The following is a 17,101-nucleotide window of genomic DNA, read 5'->3' as shown; positions in this document are numbered from 1 at the left end:
AAAATAGCTGTAATACAACATTATGTGGGAGTAAAATAATTCAATGACATTATGTTGTGGATGGTCTTAAGGTTTGCATGCATAAATATAAGTATTTTAAATAAGTATATATCCAGATGTACATAACAATACGAATTTTCTACAACAAAACCTGTAAGATATCACATATCATAGCTTGACGTTATTTGTGTACAGTACCACGTGATGTAAAGGTAGGATAATTATTTTAAATTCAAAACCAGTATTATTGCATGACTAAACCAATATAATTGGAATAAAATTACTTTCTAATTCAAATATAAAACTTTATACAGGGACGTTATTTGTGTACAGTACCACGTGCTGTAAAGGTAGGATAATTATTTTAAATTCAAAACCAGTATTATTGCATGACTAAACCAATATAATTGGAATAAAATTACTTTCTAATTCAAAAATAAAACTTTATACAGGCGAGCTGAACTGACAATACTTCGACGAATAAAGACGCACCACGAGATAAATAAGTCAAGGCCATCATTGCATTCACGGATGGCCGCAATATGTATCAATCAATTTATAATTTTACTAAACTCAGGTGACTGCATTATTCTTATTCATTATCATGCCATTGAATGACGAAGGAGGGGAAATAATTATATTGTGATATTTAATTGTGTTTTCTATTCACTATCATGTTTTACAACTGCAAATTATTCATATTCCTGCAGAAATCACTAGAATCAGTAAAAGCTGTGTACATGCCAAAATTGTGATCTTTATTAAATATAAAGGATATGCAAAAAGTCCGTTTCTACAGTTTTGTTTTCAGGTACATATGATGTTTAGGTAATTATACTTTGAAATGAATTTATAACATCCTATATCATAATGTATAATTGTGCAATATTGTTCAATTTTGTCATCCGGTGTCAATCATGTCATCTGAACAATATACGCATTTCGAACACCGTCATTTTGGACAAAATCATATATGATTGCATCGCTTCTGAAATCATAAAGTTGATGCTTCAAAAATATACCTTAAAATACATATACACATATAATAAAAAAACAGGCTCGTACAGAAATGTTGGCATACTTCACTGTTAAGTTTACACAACAGTCAAATTTTCACAAGCCCAGACCTGCAAAAGCACTTTATTTTAAAACGGTTGAACGTATGAAAGTATAAACCTTCAAACAGTATTTAATATTTGATTTCATATCGTTGATATGTCTCATCTACTTAATCTCAAAATGTAGCACTGCATACCTATTACATTAAAATAAGCTTAAGGACGCTCGCTACAGTTTCGTATTTTTTTTTCTCAATGATAGATTTTGATGAAATGTTTTGTATTAAAAGATCATGTTATGATGTATTGAAAAATGAAATAAAAATACTAGGTCACCAGCTTTGTTTCAATTTAATTTGCCCCTAGATATGGTGCTATTTTAAACATTTTTCAAAATTTCTGTAATCCTAAAATATATTTCAGTAAAGTACAATAATCAGCATGAATTTGATTATCTAAGCATTTTTATAATGGAAAACATTATATCTATTTGAAACATGCTCAGAGAAATCAAAAGAACATGATTTTGTAAAGAAAGGAATACTTGTTCAGCAGACCCAAGGGCTATGTTTGCATATTTTTGTCAGTTTTAAGTTGGTGCTTCTGCTATTTTATCTAGTTTCACATAATAGAATTTAATCAAACTCTGCACATACCTTTGGTTATGTCTACCTAATCTAAAACAAAAAGAAAATTGATAGGTCACCATATTAGATTTCGCTTAAATCAAATTACAACGAGGTGGGGTGTTGCGGGCATTTATACAACGCAGGTTGGCACGAAATACTCTTTCAGTGTTAGAGCAAATGACTTAGAAATGTATATATAAAATTATCAAACGGCAGATTTCTTAATAATCGGATTTTAAGGTGTTTCTGAAGCATTTTGATGGCATAGAACGGTGAAAGTTTCCGCCATTTTTTTAACAAAACCTATAGTTTACGAATGTACGGTACGGGATTAGAAACAGCTGTGACTCACTGTTGGAGCGTTGGTATAAATAACAGACTCCAGTATATCGAGGGCTGACCGGGAAACTATTGTATCTGCATTTTTGTAAATTTTACAGGAGAAAGAAAAAACTGAATATTTTCTTAAAAAACACAGCTTAGTATTACCATTCTTAGTAAATCAATATCAATTGAAATAAGAAATAATATGTTGGCTTTTAAAATGTACTCAAATAATTTATTTTTAAGATTTAGCAAAAAGTGTCAGATACAATAGTTTCACGTTCAAAATGACGTTATTGAATTTAAAAAATTACCGTGAAACTATTGTATCTGCATTATTCATTAAATATTATTTATAAAATTCATATTGCTTTAAGCATAGAATTATTGTTTTACTTATAAATAACATAAATTACAAATATACAATGAAAATAGTGTTAGATATAGTATTTTCTTTCTGATGACCGGGAAACTATTGTATCTGCACTTGAATTATTTTTTCATTTTTTATTATTATTTCATTGAATTATCGCTTATCTGTATTTATATTTTTGTATTTCCATTGATAAATTGGTAAATGAATTAAACTGAACAATACCTTAAGCCAGTAATAATGGTCAAATAAAATAAAAATATGTTTATCATTACCTTAAATTATTTTGATTATTATTATTATTTTTTTTTTTTTTTGCAAGCGTATGCATTAATACTTGACTGTACACATTTCATTACATCCGGATATAAATTTCATACAAGAAATCAAGAAATTAATTTATGTTAAAATGAAGCTATACAAGGGGGAAATGAGCTGCAGCATGAGAAAACCAACATAGAGCATTTATGACCAGTGAATGTGGATCCAGACCAGCCTGTGCATCTGTGCAGTCTGGTCAGAATCTTTACTGCTTGCTAACTGTTGTAAGTTTCTCTAATTGCAATAGGGTTTGAAAGTAAACAGTATGGATCCTGACCAGACTGTGCAGATGCACAGCTATGTTTGTTTAATTTGGACCGTTTTCACCCCTCCCAAATATTCAACAAGAACTTAATTTTTCAGGACAGTCCGTGAATTCCACTGTCATTATTTCAGTAATGGTACAGCACTTTTGTGTTTTAACTTATAGCCAACATTGATGTGCAGTGGCATGTTTACAGAGTTCTGTTGCTTTTGAAGTGACTGGGTAAGGCATAAAAAAATTGTTTGTTTCCATTGTTTGTTTACAGTATTCCGACCTACCCAAAATGGTTGGTCCGACCCTAAAATTTTAATGTTTTTATGGCCTTAACGAATTTTTTTTTCAAATATTTAATAAAAAATGCAGAACTGCACTTTTTATGCTTTAAACATTGTCATTGATGTTAGAAAGGAACTTATTGGTGCTCTAAAGACATAACCTCCTTATTTGTATTCATTTCTTGACATAAAAATAATTTCCGAAAAGTCTCAATAATTTTAAACAAACAAAAAACATTTTCCAACCTACCTACCCTAATTTATTTTGTGCATGCTACCGAAAACAAAAAAAAATTAAGGCCTAATTTACCTTTATGTGAACAATTTAATATGTGATTTTGTTCTCTGTATCACCTGTGTTCCAGCTACAGTAGTATAGTGAAACTTTGGTAAAGACAGAATATTATCAAGAATCATTTTAAAAAATTGCTGAAAACAGAGATTTCTACATGACACTGTCTCTTTTTCTTTTTTGGACAAAGGTATTCATATACACTCAAAAATTTAAATCGTTATAGTACAAATAAAAAAGGACAAAATCGACAAGATGTTTTTAACAGAACTTCAGTTTATTACAATAACTTAATCACCTTTATCAATATTTGAGGCTAAAATTTCAAAAATGACAGACAGCAAAATGAAAAGCCAGAAAGCAAGCACATGACCACACGCATGTGCAATAAATAAATAAAAACTTAGGCATTTTGTCATGTCCTTACCCTCTCCGAAGCATACAACCCTCCCATGTGACAGAACAGCATAATCCGAGAGGAGTCACAAAGGAAACTAAGGTAATGCATCATTGACCTAATTTGGTCATGCTGCCATTTTCAAAAGTAAAGGACAAGAAAAAGCAACAAGATAAGCCATTATGTCACATAACAGAATGACATATGGCTAACTCCGTCTTCTATATTTTCATAAAAGTATGTACAAAATTAAGTCCATAGCCATTAAAGTGTAAGCCATGACTGTATGAATTAACATGGTTATAATAGAGCCACGTCACACTAACAACTGCCTTTGGTAATCTTTAGGACTTTGCAAACACTGTGGGCCCAGATCAGTCTGATCAGGGCCCACACTGTTTGCTAAGTAACAAAAGACCTATTAAACTTTTTCAAGAAGCAATTTTCTGATCCTATTTCAACAAACTAAAAGCACAGAAAAGTCTTGACAGAAATTTACTCAGTCATGAAGACACTTTTTTGCATGACATGGCTCAATTATGTAATAGTATTCAGCATTAATTTTTTTGGGGGAAATTGGCTTTGAAGCTTACAAGCCGAGTTCTTTCTGAAAAAATTGTAACAATTTTCCAACAATAAAAATAACATGAGGATCTACAGAGTCGTGAAACTCTCACCTCAGTGATACCAATTTACCAAATGTATATTAAAGCTCTTGGCTTCTTGATTTTAGACTAGATAATATTTTCAAATCTTTTCCTACATAAGTGTATGTAAAAGAAGTGATTTTAAGAACAGCTTGAAATATCTTGGTAGAAGCATCTTGGTAGAGGGTCACCTCACAAACATTTCTGGACAGGTTTTGTTTAAACAATTCATGCCTAGCAATCTGCGAGTGAGGACTTTGGCAAACGCTGAAGACCAACCTCAGACGCAACAGAATGTGACGTATGATTAGGGACTTCACTGTTTGCATGAAGGATTCACTTGTTCTAAGTAAATCAAGACCTGACACCACCATACAAGTTTGCACATACAACATTTTATTTCATAACCAGTGTGTTTGCAGTTACCGTGAAACTATTGTATCTGTATCACATTATGTGAAAATGTTAATGTAAACTATTATTTATTTTAGTTCTTTAATATTCACATAAAACCTGAACAACAGTAACAAGTTTTCTCCTTGTTTGGTGTTTAAATTACAGACCATAATGTCACAAATAATGTTTTTTCAAATTGAGACTGTAACAGGAAAAGTTACCGGGAAACTATTGCATGTGCTTAGGAGGCAGATACAATAGTTTCCCGGTCAAAGAACTTTTAAGAAGTTGATGGTTGCAGATACAATATTTTCACATTATTAAAAAAAGAACAAGAAATTATTGGAAAGTTTTTATAATATTTTTGCAGTAGATGTATGACAATAAAAGGCTTAAGAAAATGCAATAAAACCATTTTTGGTCAAAATGTCAGATACAATAGTTTCCCGGTCAGCCCTCGATATGTCGGATTGAAGCAATCTGAACTAAAAGTACTTTAAATGTATATATTTTGTAACCATGGTGATACTTACCCTAACCTTTACTCAGCATATTATACATTTTGTACATTAAATGCATGCGAACATACAATAATTTGCGATTTTTTGCCGTACGCGACATTAGATAATCACTTCCGGGCATGCGCAGAAGACCGCACCAACACTGCAGTGAGCTACATCGAAACCAAATTGGCACGGTGTTGGGGTAAATATCAACCCGTCCGGAAAAACTGTAGCGAGTGCCTTTAAGAGTTAAAATAGGAACAAACCTTTTACACAACTTTAATATTGAAAATGACATTATATAATATGCGACACTTGATATATTCCTGTATCTTCTTTGCTTTAAAATACTAATTTGTATGCATTACATAATTTTGTATAGACTATATCAATATATACCTAATTCCTTCTTTACTTTGTTTAAATGTGTATGTATTATTTTGTTTAGAATATATAGTTTTGAACTTGAATTTTTTTAAGTGTATAAATAAGGAGCACACTACTAAAGTCGATCAAACATTTTTCTTTTCTTTTCTGTTATGATGTGTTTAGATTCGAGTTCTATTGTTAATTTGTTGATAAGAATTGATCCGGGTCATAGTATTTGTATCTCTTTAAAATGTGACTTATTCCAAACTAAAATTAATTCCCGAGAAATGTGATAAACCTTTCCTAAAAATATATTCATAAGCAGATTGTATACAATTATGTACAATGTATTGCTATATTTCATCAAAAAGTTGACATTGCAAGGTACATGTTCAGAAACATTTGCGATTTCATACTTGAACGCGCACGTGTACTCTATTTGTAACGAACAAATCAGTTAACTCACAGGCGCACGGGTATTCAACACATACGTGTACAAGTACTTGTATCGAAATCTAAGTATTCGGCCGACAGCCATGGACACCATCAATGTAAGTGCTCATATCAGTTTTGTTTTGCGATTCGCAGTTCATTGTAAGTTCATGCAATCGTGTAAATGTATTACACATTCGCATATGTGGCGTTGCTTTCCAGGTGACAGCACAACACGTCATAACAGAACTTGTATTGTTTCTGAAATAAAAATATTGTTCTTTCACATCTAAAATGTTATCCCACAAACAACATGAGGCCATGTTGACACTATACCATTTGTCACAGGTTCACAACTGAAATAGGTATAAGAAGAAACATGTATTTCAAATTACTTTGAACACTGGCCTGTAGATTGAGAGAAGAACATTTACAAAGTTTTGTTATATAGCCATAAAGTACAAATTAAATCATCACTGGCATTCTTGTTTTTGTCTGACAAATCAGGATGACTTTTGACATTTAGCACCTAATGCTAATGACCATTTCTGTTTTACTGTTTAAAAATCGAACCACTGGTTAAGGAGAGGTTTCAACAACGTCTTCTAGCGGTCATGTTTCTTTGACAAAACGGAATCATGAATCTAAACGTCTTGGTAGAGGCTCGTTTATGAAAAGTTATCCCAATGTGCCAGAAGTTTCTGACAAGAAGACTTTTAACGTATCCACTATAAACATACTATAAGGAGAAAATAAATCAATAATCAATAATGTGTACACTCTGGAAGTCGGCCGTCCAGTAAACATTTCTGGTAATTTATTTTATGAAAGGACCAGTAGTTAAGGAGAAGAAGCGACACTGCACCTGACCGTTGATGTATGAAATCGTTGACTAGCGTATATGATAAATGGCCGTCACTGATATTCACATACATAGCACCTTTTTCATCTTATACTTACAAAATTTGGTATAATTTCTCTTCTGTTGTGCCTTAATCTTTGTATGACCTGTGGGATCGACACTTCATTATCGAAACGTGTTCGATTCAACACATTCAATAACACAGCCACCAACCCTGATCTGTCAACGCCGTTCCTAGTTTACAACATTGAATACATACAAACTATTAGGGGTAAAGTCACTAATTAACTATTATATATAGTAAGTTTATTCTTGTTTTACAATATTGATAAATCTTCACTAAACAATCACTATCTAAACGATTGCTATTTTAAAAAGATCAAACTCAAACAAAATCGAACTCTAAGCTGGGGCGATCAACCAAATCGCTTTGTATAAACGGCAAACCTTTGCTTACTTACTAAACTTTCATTTATTCATTGTTTCTAAGTACATTCATTTCAATACGCTTACGTGAGAAACTTCTTATATCTCTACACCATTGCTAAGATTAAGCAATGATATCAATTAACGTATTTTTAAAATACGTTTACTTCGTGAAAGCATCAACTGAAAATTTCTATAAACCGCTTGGTAAAAGCACTACGTTGGTATGAAAATACAACTTAAAATTACAATCGTCAGTATGAATCTAAAAGAGAAAAATAACACTAAACATCACTAAAAGCAAAAATAGTAATAATTAAACACAGAATCTATCTTATATACATTCATAAAAGAAATTTGAAGAAATTTTGAAACCTCTGCGAATCAAGATATGGCATCAAACTAAGTTCATTCTCTCTAGTAACTAATCATTTTTTTTTTCATATAACTGACAATTAGAAGTATTATGGCACTGAGGATATTCAAACAGATTTTCGAATTTTAAACAACTATGCAAATAAACTTTGAATGCTGTCATATAGTTAGTGTTATTTTTTTATCTCTTTTTTGTATGCACATACATTCAAAATTCACACGTCATAATCTATCTAGAAAACAATGTATAATAAAATTACGTTCAGCAAAGTTGAATTAAATATATTCACGTAATTATTAAAAGAAATAAGGAATACTCACGAGCATTGGAAAAGAATATACTTTCTTCCGTGAGGTAAGTCCGATACTTGTTGCCCTTGAAGGTTTATTTCTGTGGCTAAATTTAGCATTGATTGAGGGCTGTCTGGTACAATACTCTTTGACGACCAACATTCGAAAACAATTTCTTTGAAACAATGTTTCTGAAATGATGGACGAAAGAAGGATCTTTCAAATAAAGATTCAAGTTATCAGAGCCAGTAATTTATTTGTTTTAGGTTTAACGCCGTTTTTCAACAGTATTTCAGTTATGTAACGACGGGCAGTTAACCTAACCGGTGTTTCTGGATTCTGTACCAGTAGAAACCTGTTCAACTTCCCCATATGAATCCGAGATGTAGGACGAATTATGTCAGATACAATGTCTTTTATCAAATCGTCACGGAGAACGTACGCCCTGTCCGGTGATTGAACTCGCGACCCCGAGATCCGTAGATCTGCGCTCTCCCTATTGAGCTAAGCGGGCGGGTTTTTCATTTCGTATAAACGGTTTACGCACACTGACATCAATTATTTTCTGTACTATATAGCATTTAATCAGGCAGGCTTGGGGTAATCGAATACAGTAAGTGTAATCACCGGTAATTGATTACTTAAATACAAGTTTTCAAATGTATTTGATTACTCAAATCAACCTGATTACATGTAACGAAATTTAATCAATTACAGTGAATGTTCTACTGAAATTATAATTACTTTTGATTACTCTGTGATTACTGGAGGAATGGTATAACACCAGTTTTTTTTATTTTTACAATGTAAGTGATTATCTAATATGTTTGTTTCACTTTATAAGCGGGCGGGTTCAGAGCCAGTAGTATAATAAAATATGCTGATTTTAAATTAAAACATTCATCAGCTGTGTCATTCAGGAAGCTTTTCAAGACTTGCAATCATACTAAAGGAATCTATACTATTGAAGCATACTAATATCAATGTAGCAAGTCAAATCTGAATCAACTTATTCGGAAGCATAGTCTGCAGCAAAGAAAAGAAAAGCTGAGACAGTTTGATTGAATCTGCTCATGAACAGTAGTAAAATGTGTAACACCCATCCCGCGTGTTTTACCACTAGCTAAAGCTGAATTCTATGATTAAAAGTATACTAGACCCAAATAAATAAATTAGTTCTAAGAATAGAAACAATTACTACATACAGTTTATTTAAACTTAAAATTAATAAGTTCATGTATACTAACAGTACTTTCCATTATGATTAAAATAGTACAAACTGTGTTCATGTGTAGTAACACCCAGCATAATTTGTTTTTACGTAATAAACCAGTTTTCTTACTAAACGGCATTTCGATATCAATGTTATTCTACATACATAATTAATTTACATATTTAGTAAAGTTAAATACACTTGATGAGGTTTTCTACATCTGAATCAATATTTAAAGGTAAAATATGTTAGTACAAGATGGGGATGGGATACCTTTAAGAGAAAATGTGTGACTTTTTATCTATATATTGTACCTTGTTTGGACTCTGTAAAACATGGTCTTTAATTGTGTATTCTCCTGTTTGTATCTGTGACTGGCAGAGCACAACAAACGGGTCGTTTTCCGAAGCAGAAAGCTCGAAGAAAGCCTTTAATGAAATCAGTTTATATGAACAAAATGATCTAATATTTTTTAACATACCAGCTAATATGTTTACTAGTTATCATGTTTATAGATACATATGATAAAAAGGAACACAATAAATATAGCAAGGGTCACACACCGTGACGAAACAGAAAAAGTGAGAAAAAACACAGATTACCCAACACGACGGTGATAGAAATGTCACTCTCCACGCCCTCTTGGGGAGCAACAAAAAAGAAACTGTACTGGCCAGCACCTTCAACAAACACATGCTACATACTTCGTATATAAAAGATACAGGAATGGGAACAAAAAACTTTTTATACATTGTGTTTAAAAGTCCAGAACTGCTAAACTGTTCCCATAAAGAACTGCAATTGTAGAAATGACACACAGCAAATATTGCTCTTTTGTTTGTGTGCTTCTTATATCTTGCATTTTTACAATCTATTGTCATTTAATTGTACATAGCTCAGACATAATTCAAAGCGTTCATCTGCAGTTTTACAGATTTACTTTACAAAATACAAAAAAAGGTACGGGTATCATCTTCTTTTGAAGAACTCAGTATAGCAAACGCAACCTAATTTAACCACAGGAAAGCAGGTCATCTTGTAAATTGACACCATGACTGAAAAACATAGCCGCCAACGAGTTCTATTGCCTATCAACAAGGTGTCTTTTATCTTTAATATAAACAATTTAACATATAGGTGCAGGTAGGGGATGCGTAAAACATAAAACGAAAACTCACGGTAGTTTTTATGTCTGTGGGAAATGTAACAACAAGACCTACGTCCTTCTCGATAATCAGGCGACATGTTTCCATTTTATATTGAGGATGACACTGTACGATGATATACTCATGTAGGTCGAAATAGCTCTATAAGTAGAAATGAAATTATCAGTTGTTTGCAATTTTAGATTTTGATCCCTATTTAGACCTTTTGTTGTCCAGTTTTTGTGTTTTAATCAAGTTTGACATCAATTAACACTTTCCAATACACAATTTATAAGTTAACACCTGTAAACGTATTTACCAAAGTTACTGATCATCATCACTTAGAGAACGCTTCGGTGCAAAAATATTGTGCAAAAAACAGACGCCGTGATGGTGTTCAGCGATTGCCTAAAAGATATTTTATATCAATATGGTATTAAATCGGTACAAAGGATATGAATTACATTGACTTTTATCAAAAACGCACTGTTGTGCGCTTTAACAAAAATACATAATTTATGACCGAATAAAATCTTCCAAAACCTCTAAAAGTTTAAAATTGTCTTAGATTTGATTTCTGTTTCAGAGTTGTTTTAAATCTAATATAACAGGAAGAACTCGTCTGGTAACAATAGCTATTGCAACAGCTATATCGTTACGCCACCGACAATATGACGATGTGACGTCTATAAACAAATGCTTTCAGAAGGTCGGTGGTACTATCCTGTACATGAAATAATACACAACATTTGAAAACTGGGGGCCAAGAAATTCTCTTTCTCCGAAATATTAAGAATCAGGAAATCTAAAGCATAAATCATTGTGTGATATACTTGCGTAAAAGATTGAACAGTTTAAAACGACTATGGCGTATCTGCAGAGACAACCTACCGGTACATAGACAGCTTTTATAGAGTTTGTACAGCCAGGCACATACGTTGATAAAATGGGCCTAAATTCACCACCTGCAATGTATTTAAAAATAAAGTCCTTACAACGAGTATTGTATTAATAAGCTTTAACCGCGGCTTTGTGTGACACTATTGGGTTATATTGCGAGTATACTAAGATGTGTAAAAAGAACGCAGGCCAATGTAGAATGCATTAAAAAATATATTAACACTTTCGTTCATGTAGCTATTCAATTTCTGAATAAAAGACTTTCCACCACCTGGACAGGTACTAGGTGATATGAAGGGCTTTGCACATTATATTACCTCTCATGAATAGACTTAGTCCAACTGAGTCTGCTATTGTTTTGTTGCTTGGTTACGTTTTAGCTTCCGATGGATTGTCATATAGATTCGGTTAGAGTTTATCAAATTGACTATATACCAAAGGTCAATATCAACAACAAAGACAGAATTAAAAAGTAAAAGGCTAGAAAGTATTACTTTCAATATTGTCGATATATCCGAACGTGTTCTTTTTGGTCAGTTTGTCCGTCGGTTCTTCTCTGCTTTCGCGTCTTCTGTTATTTGCTTTCAGCCATATCTTGGCATTTTCTAATGACTGTAAAATATGTTTTGAATGATCAGATTTTATCACTACGTAACTATTTACCAATATATTAAATGTAATTTAAAAATCTTAAATATTAAATAATAAAATGTAATATTAAAGTGTATTAAAGGTTTTGAATATATAAGCGAAATGTATCTAGTATTGTCACCGGTAAGAAACAACAAAATGGGTAGAATTTAGTTGAAACATTAGATAAAAAGAAAGATTGTTTGATTAAAATATCATTCAGGCGTGAACATATTTGTCACTCGTACAAATAATGAATATAGTGTTCAGAGGACGAAATAAATTTTGATATTACACTAAAAGAAATCAATTATCTTCAATGAAATTGAATGGCTTGGGTAAATCGCTATTCCGTGACAAGCAGCATTATATACCTGAGAAAATACTAGACTAACAAATTTTACACAGTTTTACCTGCGTGTTGATGTATTTAAACACTTGCTTCAATGGACTGTACAGAAAGGGTTATACAAGTAATTTACCTCGTACTCCAATAGTAATTTTAACTTTTTTGACTTGTTGTCTTTCTCTAATAGCTGATGGTACTTTGTCATGAATACATCTACATTTACCGGCTTGAAAGGTAGGCAGAATAGTTCTAGCATTACCTTGTAGAGGCATACATACTGTTCCTAATAAGTAATTAAAAAAGGCAATAGGTTTCCAATACACCCCTACAACAATCTTCGTAATAAACGATGAAGGGTTTTAATAGAAAGAAAAAACACTTTTTGATACAACGTCAGTTGTTTGTAAAATCTCTTGACATCAGTGATGTTTTTATAGCAACTGAACTATTGAAAAATATTATCTCCACTCCATTTCATATTTATCAGGAACAAATTTGTTTCTTTTTTATCATATTCATTACATTACACTCTTTTATACAACAACAAAGGGTTACAATTCACTTGAAAAGATTGATTTTTGTTTCAAAAATGAAACACCTCGAGCTTTGTCTTTAAACAGATCATACAAATATGTTAATGCTTTAAATTTGTAAGTTTTATTTAAAAACAATTTATGTTTACATGTGTTTGGACTAGATTAACTCGTTGTTCTCGCAAATCTTTGACGCACTGGTACACATCAATGAATCCCATCTGTTCTGCTTGTTCAAACAATATATCCAGGGCAATAAATGTACCAGTACGGCCAACTCCAGCACTAAAAATATTGAATATCATAATGATGTATACTAGTAAGGTGTTTAATAATTAATAAACAAACAACGGAGTTGGATCAAGAAATATTGGTACGAACTGACCAGTAGATGATATCGACAACAGTTTACGATGATAAAAGATGCATTATTAAACAGCATTAGATATGGTAGTTTTAATTCTCTTTACTTATTAGACAAAGACGTCTAGGGTTCTTACCGATGTGTAAAACATAATATCGGTTGTGATTGGATCCAAACGCGTTTGTAACAGGACATTGTTTAAGCTATTTTTCTAGAAATATGCTCACAAAGCCACAATATGTCCACTGCTAATATCATGCAAACTTCTAGGTAAAAATATATAAAGCTAAAACTTTTTCAAGTTAATTCTGCTGTTTCAGAATTACTTCAATTTTACATATATTATACATGGAAGTAGAACGATACTATATATGTCACTTGATAATATTGACATAAAATTACCTGCAATGAATGAGCCATGTACGTGCTTTATTTTCATCATTTTGTCTCACTTTTCGCCAAAAATGCAACAAACTTGGAATTGTTTTTGGAACACTTTTGTCTGGCCAAGCTGTGAAATGGAACTGAGTAATATCTCGTTTCATCAGCACGTCTTCCTTCATAGAAAAACACAAAAATCTAAATGTATCGCTATTGCATGAAACAAATGCCACAACAATTTCAGGTATGATTAGTCTAATACACATATTTACTATATGCATTCCACGATCCAAAAATACCTAAAAAGTATAACAACATGATGTTCAAAAAATAAAAGTTGATGTAAAACAAAGAATAATGATCATTTATTTTCATCAAAGTCGAACTAAATATATAACATTTTTAAGAAACTTCTTTGACAACAAGTGAATGAAGTATTGCCATGCAATACAAAGTCCCCTACTGGAAGGCACCTAATTTTCTCTACTGCAGTATAACATAATGAACTGATATCTGTCAATGATGTATAAACAATATTGTACTATATATACAATATAATATAACAAAGCACTTGGATTAAAATTTGCATATATAGAAACGTACAGTTGTTTTCATTTGGAATTTTTCTGGCCAATTATACAAAAAGTAATCATAAAAGTTATTTATAGTAACAACAAAGTGAAATTAATCCTAAAAAAAAAATCTATATAATGTAAGTCCAAAAGAAAATCTTTACCAAGTAGAGATAGATCAAAATACACCTAAATATTGGATGTAACATGCATGTTGTACCACAGAAAAGTGGTCTCGAATTTTCCCTACGGCCAGTAATAAAGAAGTTACAATATAATCTATTTATAGTAACATCAAATGGACGTAATTCTAAAAAAGTGTGCGTCATGGTGGTGAACATTTGTGCCAAGTTACATCAAAATCTCTCCATGCATGAAGAAGAAATGGTCCGGACAAAGTCATCTTTAAATTTAACTTTTGACCTCTAAGTATGACCTTGAGCTTAGACCTAGGGACCTGGTTCTGGCGCAAGACAATTCGTCTCATGGTGGTAAACATTTGTGCCAAGTTACATTAAAATCCCTCCATGCATAAAGAAGAAATGCTCCAGACAAAGTCATTCTAGAATTTGACCTTTGACCTCTAAGTATGACCTTGACCTTAGACCTAGGGCCCGGGCTTTGCGCACAACATGTTGTCTCATCCAGGGTAATGTGCCAACTGGTATTTAAATCCTGTTTTGCATCATGAAGTTACAGACCCGACAGGAAAAAAATCCGATTGACCTTTGATCTCAAATTGTGACCTTGACCTTTAAGCTAGGGTTCTGGGTGTTAAGCATGACACGTCGTCTCATCATGGGGAACATTTATGCCAAGTTATACTGTAAGTATATTGATGGATGACAGAGTTCTGGACCGGACAGGAAAAAAACCCTATTGACTTTTGGCCTCCAATTGTGACCTTGACCTTTGAGCTAGGGGTCCCGGTTTAGCGCACGACACGTTGTCTCATCATTGGGAACATTTGTGCCAAGTAATATCAAAATCCCTTCATTGATGGCAGAGTTATGGACCGGACAGGAAAAAAGCCCTATTGCCCTTTGACCCCTAATTGTGACCTTAACCTTTGAGCAAGGGCTCCGGGATTTGCGCATGACACGTTGTCTCATCATGGAGAAAATCTGTGCCAAGTTACATTGAAATCCCTTAATGAATGACAGAGTTATGGACCGGACACGAAACAGACCCTGTTCATGCCATGTTAATATCTGACTACTAAGTGTGACCTTGACCTTTGAGCTAGGGGTTGTGAAAGATGTGCATGACACATCGTCTTATTATGACGTACAACTGTGCAAATTGATATTAAAATCCCTTCATGGATGAGAGAGTTATGGACCGGACAGGAAAAAAGCCCTGTTGACCTTTGACCTCCAATTGTGACCTTGACCTTTGTGTCAGGGGTGAGGGTTTTGCGCAAGACACGTCGTCTCATCATGGGGAACATTTGTGTCGAGTGATATTAAAATCCCTTTATGGATGAAAGAGTTATGGACCGGACACGAAACAGACCCTGTTCATGCCATGTTAACATTTGACTACTAAGTGTGACCTTGACCTTTGAGCTAGGGGTCTGAAAGTTGTGCATGACACATCATCTTATTATGAGGTACAATTGTGCCAAGTGATATTAAAATCCCTTCATGGATGGGAGAGCTATGGACCGGACAGGAAAAAAGCCCTGTTGACCTTTGACCTCCAATTGTGACCTTGACCTTTAAGCTAGGGGTCCGGGTTTTGCGCATGACACGTCATCTCATCATGGGGAACATTTGTACCAAGTAATGATAAAATCCCTTCATGGATAAAAGAGTTATGGACCGGACACGAAATTGCGGACGGACGGAATGACGGAATGACAGAATGACGGAAAGACGGAATGACGGAAAAGCGCATTCCTATAGGCCCCGAAACTGGTTTTCAACCAGTAGGGGACTAATAAGAAAAGGAACCATGATATATTTTTAGTCATATGACAGTGAATAGATACTGTACCACTGAAAAGAATACACTTATTACAGGCATAAACTACTTATAAAATAAAGTCTGAATACTCTCAAAAAACATCATAGCAACAAACCTGGTGGAAGACACTGAATTCTCTGATGGTAAATTCAGCAAATATCTTTTCAGTTTTCAATGTTACATTTATCTGACCATATATCACGGCCTCATCCTTATTTTCCCAATATTGAATGCATTTCATCTGCAATTGTTTAAACATGTTAAAACGGGAACTCGTATATTACGTAGTTAAATTGACGTTAATTTAATAATCAAATATAATTCGAAATTTGAGGTAGGGTTTCAATCAATCATGTACACAGGGTTAATATGTTTGTTTTGTTGTCTTTGAAATTGTATTGACACAACAGGTGACTTTACAGATAACACAAGACCCTTTTCAGCTCCACCGGAAATTATTCAGGCAGACACACACCCTTCCTCAATTTAGCTGGTACATGTATAATACTTCAAGAAAATGGATTAAGTGTTATAAATCTTATGAAAACCTTAGCATTCGCCATTGTTGAATAAGTTAAGAGTTATAATAAATCAGACAAATCAGCAAAATTTCTTAACTTATACATATCATTTTCTTGATTCAGTTTGTGTTCAGATTAAATTGTACCTTTCCATTCTCTGCAAAGTTAGTTACAATAATCACAGTCCTAACGTCAATCTCCCATATCATTCTCCAAAATTCATTGACGTTTTCACTCACAGGGCCTAATTATTAAAACAACAACAAAACAAATAAGTATTATTACTATGA

At 32.9% G+C, this 17,101-nt stretch overlaps 1 protein-coding gene across 1 annotated transcript in view; it reads right to left on the bottom strand.

The window, feature by feature from the left end:
* Positions 1–3,260: 3,260 nt before the first annotated feature.
* Positions 3,261–17,101, bottom strand: part of LOC123557810 (multiple epidermal growth factor-like domains protein 10) — a 42,360-nt gene continuing 28,519 nt past the window's right edge. The window contains exons 20-31 of the mRNA XM_053544739.1: positions 16,958–17,055; positions 16,406–16,531; positions 13,772–13,926; positions 13,155–13,290; positions 12,606–12,755; positions 11,988–12,105; positions 11,485–11,558; positions 10,627–10,755; positions 9,763–9,876; positions 8,266–8,426; positions 7,242–7,377; positions 3,261–6,542 (exon numbers count right to left, since the gene is read on the bottom strand). Coding sequence (XP_053400714.1) covers positions 6,471–6,542; positions 7,242–7,377; positions 8,266–8,426; positions 9,763–9,876; positions 10,627–10,755; positions 11,485–11,558; positions 11,988–12,105; positions 12,606–12,755; positions 13,155–13,290; positions 13,772–13,926; positions 16,406–16,531; positions 16,958–17,055 — 1,469 coding nt within the window. The 3' untranslated portion in view covers positions 3,261–6,470. The remainder of the gene's footprint in view (positions 6,543–7,241; positions 7,378–8,265; positions 8,427–9,762; positions 9,877–10,626; positions 10,756–11,484; positions 11,559–11,987; positions 12,106–12,605; positions 12,756–13,154; positions 13,291–13,771; positions 13,927–16,405; positions 16,532–16,957; positions 17,056–17,101) is intronic.

Source organism: Mercenaria mercenaria, chromosome 5, assembly GCF_021730395.1.
Source record: "Mercenaria mercenaria strain notata chromosome 5, MADL_Memer_1, whole genome shotgun sequence".
NCBI classification, from domain to species: Eukaryota; Metazoa; Mollusca; class Bivalvia; order Venerida; family Veneridae; genus Mercenaria; species Mercenaria mercenaria.
This window is presented reverse-complemented; position numbering and strand designations above follow the sequence as displayed.